Source organism: Cavia porcellus, unplaced genomic scaffold, assembly GCF_034190915.1.
Source record: "Cavia porcellus strain 051 isolate PalLab524CR breed Dunkin Hartley unplaced genomic scaffold, mCavPor4.1 scaffold_10, whole genome shotgun sequence".
Taxonomy (NCBI): domain Eukaryota; kingdom Metazoa; phylum Chordata; class Mammalia; order Rodentia; family Caviidae; genus Cavia; species Cavia porcellus.
This window is the reverse complement of record NW_026947493.1, coordinates 33,447,246-33,456,327: the sequence shown is the minus strand read 5'-3', so window position 1 is coordinate 33,456,327 and position 9,082 is coordinate 33,447,246. Positions and strand designations below refer to the sequence as shown.

Genomic DNA, 9,082 nt, shown 5'->3' with positions numbered 1-9,082 from the left:
ACTATGGTGACAGTGGCTTTTATTTTTAAATTATTTTTATCATTATTACTTTTTTGACAGAAGTTTTTAGTACTGATCCCAATGCCTACTTGGGGCAGGAAGCATACGTCAAACAAGAAGAGATTGCGGCGCACAGGCCCACTGGCGGCAGAATACTATGGGCCACAACTCCTTTTGTCCCGCCCCCAGTCTCAAAGTGACCAACCAGCGAGCGCGCCGCCGGTGACGCTGTCTTCCAGCGACAGATCCGGCGGCGGCGTTTCCTGGTGAAGAGGCCGAGGCAATGGGCAGTCAGGAGGTGCTGGGCCAGGCGGCCCGGCTGGCCTCCTCCGGTCTCCTCCTGCAGGTACTCAGCCTGTTTGGCCCTTGTCCGTTCCGCATCCAGGATTCGTGGGGAGGGCGACCCCGGGGCTCGTAAGAGTCCGCCCGGGGCGGACCCAGCTGTGACCGGACCCCTCTGTGAAGAGGTGTCCTCCGGAGACTGTGGCCGTGGTGAGGCGGCGTCTGGGCCAGGAGTTGGGAGCCCGCGTTCAGAGTCTTGGCGGAGCTATTACAAGCAAAACCTTTTTCTGAGCGTTTTATTTTCCATATTGCAATAGAAGAGAGTTCGATCAAATGGCGGGGAGCATTTGGTGGTCTAGATTGATATTTTTTAAAACAAGGGGTCCATTTCCTGCACGTCGAGTTCCTGACCTTCAGACATCTCTCTTCAGCTCTGACTTCCGCTGATTTTAGAAAGACTGTGGCATAGCTAAGAACCTGGGTCTAGGTTTATGGATTGGAACTGTGTATTTGGTGAGAGAAAATGACAGGAAAAGTGATGCCACCTTGAACGTCAGCTCCTCATTGATAAATGAGAGTAATAATAGTCTCTATAAGGTAGTTGCAGGATTTGGATGGGATCATTTGAGTAAACGCACTTAACTCAGCACCTGTACCTTAGTGTGTATTCAATAAATGTTGGCTACATCTTTCTTTAGGTGACCTTGAACAAGACACTCCCCCTTCTAGGTTCTAAGTTTTGTCATCTGCCAGATAGGATACATACTACGTCATCCAAATACCATCTGACGAGTCTTTCAATCTAGGAAGAGGTTATTCTAAGTCAGGAGGCTCAAGTTATCTATGACTCACTTTTGAGCATATCAACCCTACTTCACACTAGTCCTGAATCCACCCTCCCATTTATTTTAGTGAGGTCCATAGAGGTTAGGAGACGAACCTAGACAGATGGAACCGAGTTCGAGGCTTGTCATTTACCGAGTGCCTGCCCTTGAAAGAACTGCTTGACTTCTCTGAGCCTCTGTTTTCTCATTTTAAATGAGAACAATAGTGCAACCTCTAGGTCATTAGGAAGATTAGATGAAATCATACCTTTTAAGTGCCAGTCACATTACAAAGCCTTAATACATGTTAGCTATTTTTATTAGGGTAATAAATTTTTAAATAGGTAGTATAGCTGGGTGTGGTGGTGTAAGCCTGTAATCTTCACACTCAGGAGGCTGAGGCAGGAGGATCACCAAGTGTTCTAGGCCCACCTGTGCTATATAGTGAGTTCAGGGTCATCCTGACCTACATAGTGAAACCCTGTCTCAACCAAAAAAAAAAAAAAAAAAAAAAGCAGTGTAGGAATAAAATAATCTACATAAAGCGTGTAGAAGGCTGCCTTGTACATGATGCATACTTGGTAAATGTTAGGCTCTCTTCTAACCCTAATTTTACCTAATTTTTCTTTCATTCTTTTTTTCTCTCCCTCCTTCCCTCCCTCCCTTCCTCTCTCTTTCATTGAACCCAGGGCCTTTGCTATATTTCCCCTCCCTCCCTTTTTGGGACAGGATCTTGCTGAGTTACCTAGGCTGGATTTGAATTTGAAATCCTCCCTCATCCCCCTAAGTAACTGATATTGTTTGTTTTTATTTCACAACAGGGATATATTGAGAGACTTTAAAACTAGTCATATAAGGTATATATTTTGCAGTAAGAATAACTGAATCTAAATGATTTTTCCACTGTTAATTTTCCCATCTTTTTTTTTTTTTTTTTTTTTTTTTTTTGGTCTTTTTCCTTTTTATCGGTACTGGGGATCGAACTCACGACTGCCCGCTTATAAGGCAGGAGCTTATGCCGCTGAGCTAAATCCCCAGCCCCATTTTTCCCATCTTTGATGATATCTTAATTCCAAGACTGGCTTTATAAGAAAAGTTGTAGTAGAAAAAGTAACTGTTAGCAGTCAGGTAGTCTATCCGTAAGGTCAAGTTGTGTTGTTTGCTTGCTGTACCACATTGGGAAAATCACTTCGCTTTTGCTCCCTGTACAGTTACCTGGTTATTTTAAGGTTCATATAGGTAGCAGATATGAAAGATCTTTTTTAAAAAAAAAACTAAAGTCCTTTAGGAAAATAAATGGAGACTGTGTTGCCAGTAAGGACAACTGTGTGGGGCAAATACTGGGTAACATGAGTAACTCAGCTTCTTAGTTCAAATCTTTTTTTGAACCAGTTAGGAGATATGGTTATAGCCTGAAACCTTATGTTTCTCAAGCAACTACATAGTTTTTAAAAAATAGCCATAATCTTTAAGTTCCTTGAGTGTTTTAATTCATTCTTACATGTTTCTTGAGTTACAGTGCAGACACTTCAGGTAGTTTTTCAATCACATTTTCTTATGGGAAAATTTGAGATATTACTAAATTGAGAGCTGTTTCAATTTGATCCAACCATGTATAGATATTTATATCTTTCACTTGTTTGCATTTTTCATAAATGCATTCTGCCCTAAAATCTCATTTGATCCTTATAATCAACTCTAGGAATTTTTTTTTTTTTTTTTTTGTCTTTTTCCTTTTTATCGGTACTGGGGATCGAACTCACGACTGCCTGCTTGCAAGGCAGGTGCTTATGCCGCTGAGCTAAATCCCCAGCCCCAACTCTAGGAAATTTATAGCTTCATTCGACAGAAAAGGAACTTGAGGCTTATAAAAAATTAGAAGATAATGGGTCTAAAAGCTAAATGATGGGTAGAGACTTTTGATTGAATACTTTCTATAGAAAGGGCTCCGTGAATTGACTCCAAACCTAACACTGAGTATAAAATTTCGTTTCTATCTGTGCACCTGCAAGTTTCTAAGAAAAAACTACAGAGCTTTCATCAGACTCTCAAAAGGTTACTGTCTGAGTTACTTTTTTTCTTTTTCTGTTTTGTCTTTTTTGGCTTTGTAAGAAAAGTGTTTTACTATACACTATACAGTTCAGGCTGGCCTGGAACTCACAGAAGTACTGCCACAGCTGAGTTACTTCTCTTGTTGCTGAGATGAAATACCCAGCACCAAAGTAAAAGAGGAAAGGTTTATTTTGGTTCCCAGTTTGTGGAAGTGTCAGTTCATAACTGACTGGCTCTAAGGCAGAATGGCATGGTAGAGGGGTGTCACAGAAGAGAAACAGCTTGTGTTGGGCAGAGAGCAGCAAAACAGAAGGCAGTAAACAGTGAAGTAGCAAAGTAGCAAGTAATCACAGCAGCCCTTTTTCTGTCCCTTTTATTTTATCCAGACTACCCATCCTTAGAACAGCACTCACATCCATGGGGACTTTCCCATTATCCACTCCCAGAACTATGCCAAAACAATTAGTGAACTAATTTGCTAATCACACACCCTTGATCCCAGCATTACAGACTGAATCCCAGCATCACATACTCTAGATCCAGCTACCTCTGAAAAGGCCCACTTATGACCACATGAGGCTTTAGGGGGACATACAGACACAAGCCATAAGAGTTACCTTTGAGCTGGGTGTCATACGACACACCTATAATCACAACATTTTGGGAGGCTGCAGCAAGAGAGTCAAGTCTGAGCCAAACCTGGGCAGTTTAGCAAGCCCTGTTTTTAAAAAAGAGCTGAAGATGTAACTTAGTGCAAAGACCCTGGGTTCTATCTCCAGTACTTCAAAGTTGTGTGTGTAGGGGTTACATTTGACTTTATAAAAGTTAAAAGGCAATATCTTGACATGGAGACATGTACCACACTTCAGGGAACATGTTATTAGCCTGCAGATTTTTAGACAACAGTAGTCCTTTGGCATACTTTGAGTCTTCCAAACTGCAGCTGTTCACAGATAACCCAGAGCACTCAACACAAAAATGATGTCATTTACTGCATCTTTCCCAGCATGTTCGTTTGGCAACCTCATTCAGTTGCAGCCTTGTTCTCTGTGTCTCATGGAAACAATTTTTGTTTAGTTGGTTTTCTTGAATTGCCAAGTTTGAAAGTCTTTAGGACCCTACTTCATCAGATGACAATAGCTAGGCTCTCTCCTTACCTTCATTTAATACTATCTCATTGTTAAAGTTGTTATTTGAAAGCCACATCAAATCCTGTGTGGGGAGGGTCAAGTATCCAATAAAGAAATGCAGTGTTTTCTGATTTATAATAGAGAAAAGGAAATTTCAAAGAGACTAAATGTCATTCTTGGAATTTCTTGGTATTACCAGGCAGAGAAGAAAGAAAATTCCTATTAAGTCTCTTATTCCCTGTAGGCTCTCATTTGCTTAGTATGTTTCTATACAGTATTGGCTAGGGAGCTGGGTAATGTGGGCTAAGTAGTATCCTTTTTCTGCCTCCTAGAGTGCTTAATTTTGAACCTGAAGAAATTCATTGACTCTATCAAGACCTCTTTCTTTTTATCAGTAAATTAGGGAGATTTCCATGTCTTCCTAGGTTCCTTGACCACCGCACAGGATGTTGAAAAACTCCATGGAATGAAATTTCATAAGAAAAGCAGACAATTTGAGCATCTTAGAGGTGATTCTTCACAGCAGTGCTGTTGTGTGTTTACAATACATTAGGCAGAGCAGAGATAATGACCTCATTTCAGCAAATAAACATTCTTAAAATGATTTAACCTATGTTTTGTTCTTTTTTTTCAGGTGTTGTTTCGATTGATCACCTTTGTTTTAAATGCATTTATTCTTCGCTTCCTATCGAAGGAAATTGTTGGCATAGTGAATGTAAGGTATGTGGGGGTTATACTCTGGCCCTGTCGGTAGTTTATATCCCTAGTCAGATTTGTATCAGATTATACTTATGAGTCACCCTTAGATTTTAGAAGCATGGACATTTACCAGAAGCAGGATGTTAAAGCAGTGGGCTGAAGAGGAGTGTGCAGGGGTGGGGGATGACCTGGCAATGTTGCTTTTAATGGACCCATAGAGTGTTTTCCATTAACAGCCTCCAACTGCACATTTCTTTGCCAGCTGTTTCAATTTTCTTGCTTTTAGAGCCCAGAAGAGTAGGAGTAATTCATTGCAAACCTCCTCTCAGGTATAATTCTGTGTTCTTGTCCTGCTAACAGCAAAGGAAGCAGGAGTTCTGAAGTTCGTGAGGATGTCTTTCATAACAGCAGAGCTGGAGCTGCCACCTTCTTTTTGTCAATAATGTTTCATTTGAGATATGGTAACCAGGCTCTGAGCTTGAGTTCTCATCATTAGTTCCTTGGAGACTCTTAGAAAGCTGAACTTGCTTTGTCTTATAGACTCAGCTTGTTTTGTCTACTCACCTCTTTTCTACTAAGGGACGCCCACACACGTTTTGTATTCACAAATGATACAAAAGTACATAAAATGATATGAGTGCTGAGAATAGCTCAGCTTCTAAGGTGTTTCTTTGTGCTGATAAGCAAAACAGTATGTTCTAGACAGCATTTCATATGTGCTATTCGTGAAGCCCATGGTCCTGAGTCTAGTGACAGTTTGCAGACTTTGATTGGCAGAGGAACATCAGGGAGCTTTACACTAGGTAGGGCTGAGGAAGGTTCCAGGAATCTGCATTTTTACAAGCTCCTCAGGTGATTTTGGAGCAGAGACCATGGTTTTGAGAAGTAGTGCTTTCAAAGCAGAAAGTAAGAAGGCCAGATGCTCTTACGTGCTCTGATATTTCTCCCCATGCAGCCTTAGATTGGCAGGTGCCTATGTTGACAACTCTTGCCTGGCCTGCCCACCTGGTTAAGATGTGGATCTGTCTCCTCATTTGTATTGTACAAAGGCACTGAAGGACACTGCATGCCCCATGGACAACCTCAGGAACTTCAATCCTGAACCGCTTCCACTTAAGCTTCATCTGGGTCACTGCCTGTTGAGACAGAAATTTCAACTACAATTTGTTAAGGTTCAAGAAGACTTACTGTGGTGCCATTCATCTTCAAGCTACCCAGGCAGTCTTTGTGGAGCTGGGTTGCAGCAGTCTTTTTAGTGGTTGCCAGCTGTACTGCCTGCTTTGAGATTCTTTGGGCCAGTGCCTCCAAACTGTAGTGTCTTCGGCTTCTCTCACAGAGACTTTCAAGTCACTTTTAGTTTCAGTGTGATCTAGACGTATCCTTGTTATGTGACTTATCCTTTTCTTCTGCTGATCAGGGCTACTGCATGTCTCCTCGTATCCATGCCTCAGGCTCTTGGAGCCACTGCAGCAGTTTTTATTGCAGATATCACTCTGTGGTTGCACACATTCATGTGTGCCTTATTTGGTTCCTAACTCCATTGTTCACATGAATTGTTTGGGTGAAAAGTCCTGTGGGAGTACAGTGCCCTACCCCTTGGCACCAGTGTTATGTGATGAAGACTTTTTCTCCTCTCTGTTGCTGAAAAAACCCCAGATGTTCTATGAAAAAACTGGAAGCCTTACTGATTTCTGCTTTTCCTTTACAGACTTACACTACTTTACTCAACTACTGTCTTCCTGGCCAGAGAGGCCTTCCGCAGAGCTTGTCTGAGTGGGGGTGCCCAGCGGGATTGGATCCAGACCTTCAACCTCCTGTGGCTAACGTGAGTTGTGGCTCAGCAGGAAATGCATTCAGGAAAGCAATCATAATGAGTGTTATAAGTGAAAGAGTAGCACCTCCCCAAGGCTGCCTAAAATCTCCAGATTGAGTCTTAACTGTGGGTTTGTAGGAGATAGAAGGAGAGAGTGAGGGTCAGGGATTTAGCTCAGTGGTACAGCACCTGCCTTGGCAAGAATGAGGTCCTGAATTCAATCCCAGTACCCACCTCCCTCTTCCCCCGCAAAAAAAAGAATAAAAGAGGGAGAGTGTTGGTAGGAGATTCTTGGTTTATTTTCTCTGTGGATGTCCAGGAGCTGAAAGGAGGTTTAGGTGGGGTTCCTGAGCCAGGTTTCTAGCCCTGGTGTTGTCCTCTTTGAAGTTGTTCCTGCTATTCCTGATCACCAGTCTAGGCCCCATTTGGCCTGTATTTAATTCCTAATCTTTTCTAAGGTTTTTTTTTTTTTTTTGAGTACTGGGAATTGAACTCAGGACCTCGTGTCTCCTGTACTGCACTGCTGAGCTATATCTTCTATTCTTTCCTGAGTTTTTAACAACCACTTAATATTTTCTGGAAGCTTTTTAAAGGATTCATTACATCTTCAATTCTATTGTGTGGTTTTGGCTCTGAGTCTTTTAGAATATCCTTGAAAATCAAGTATGTTAAAAATTTTAATGACTTACCTAGGGACTTAGCTCAGAGGCGTAGCACCTCCCTGGCAAGCACAAGGTCCTGAGTTCAATTCCTGGTATCCAAAAACAAAACAAAAATTATAGTAACTTTTCTGCATCTAGATCTCTGCACAGTGGGCTGGTAGTTGGGGTTGTTTTCTGATGCTGCCTTTGTACGATTCCTTATTGCCTCAATAGAAATGACTGTCATGGGGTTGGTAGGTAGGTGTTCATTTTATTAGAGGACTGACTGTCAATTTCCCAGTCACTTTTAAGTGCTCTATGGTTCACATGTGAAAGGACATTGTATAGTGACTGTTGGTTATTTGGGGTTCAAGAACCTGCTAGATATTGTCAGTCATTCTAAGTACAGACAACAGGCATTTTCTTTCTGGGAATTTTGCTAAGTTAGGATGACTCAGTGGATAGGAATGTAGGCTTTGAGCTTAGATCAGGATTGAGTCCTGCTTCTGCTCTTAACTACCTATTCAAGACCTGGGCCAAATTACCCCATGCCTATCAGCCTCAGTTCCCTCATCTTCCAAGTATACATAATGACAGAGGATCACTTTGAGATGTCAGTGAGATAAAGAGCTTGAATCATAGTGCCAGGTATGTGAGTAATATCCACATTACCTACAAATAGCAAACTATTATGGTAGCTGTTTTTATTTTGAGCCCTTTACTCATTGTTACTATTTCACTGTGTGTTTATTTATTTAGCTTTTTAAGCCTGTCATGTTCACAAGGGAGCAATATTTTAAAAAGTTTTTTCTGTCCTTCTAGAGTCCCATTAGGTGTGTTTTGGTCCTTGTTCCTGGGCTGGATCTGGTTGCAGTTGCTTGAAGTGCCTGATCCTGATGTAGTCCCCCACTACGGAACTGGAGTGGTAGCGTTTGGTCTCTCAGCAGTGGTGGAACTTCTAGGAGAGCCCTTCTGGGTGTTGGCACAAGCACATATGTTCATTAGGCTTAAGGTCAGTGTAGCTTCTGCTGTGTGTGGGAAATATGGAAAATAAAGTTAAAGTATACATATATTTTTTAATATGATGAAGTGTTTTTTTTTCAGGTTTGGATCTTAAAAAGCTACTTGAAAAAATATAACATGATCACTTCAGTTGACTTACTTGAAATTATCAGATGGCCTTTGCTAAAGTTTATCAGTTGAAAACAGGTTTGCTAATAAGGAAGTTAGTAGTTTAATTTAGAAAGATAAAAAAAAATTTAGGAGGCCTGTAAAATTTAGTTAGAATTAGTTAAAATTTAGTTAGAATTTAGAAAGACAAAAAAAAATTTAGGAGGCCTATACACCAGAGATTTTTGTAGTGGTTCTATTTAGATGAATATTAATATTAACTTTTCATCTTTTAAAATTCAATATTTAATATGTGTAAAATTATAAATAAATATACATATTTATATATGTATATATTATCTAAAATATGTATTATATATTTATATTTAAAATATAAAAATATATATAATTTAATATAGAATTTGTAAACCTTAAAACATTGCATGCTGGAGATGTGTGAACCTGTCATTCAACCCAAGAAGTAAAACATTACCAATACTTATGTCTATCCATACTCTGCCCCCTCTACCA

General features: G+C 40.6%; 1 protein-coding gene across 2 annotated transcripts in view; it reads left to right on the top strand.

The window, feature by feature from the left end:
• The first annotated feature begins 238 nt into the window (after window positions 1-238).
• Window positions 239-9,082, top strand: part of Rft1 (RFT1 homolog) — a 47,432-nt gene continuing 38,588 nt past the window's right edge. The window contains exons 1-4 of one of the 2 annotated variants that reach the window (XM_003480096.5): window positions 239-346; window positions 4,923-5,008; window positions 6,696-6,812; window positions 8,264-8,453. In XM_003480096.5, coding sequence (XP_003480144.2) covers window positions 284-346; window positions 4,923-5,008; window positions 6,696-6,812; window positions 8,264-8,453 — 456 coding nt within the window. In that variant the 5' untranslated portion in view covers window positions 239-283. The remainder of the gene's footprint in view (window positions 347-4,922; window positions 5,009-6,695; window positions 6,813-8,263; window positions 8,454-9,082) is intronic. The other variant, XM_023561715.2, reaches the window with a different exon arrangement.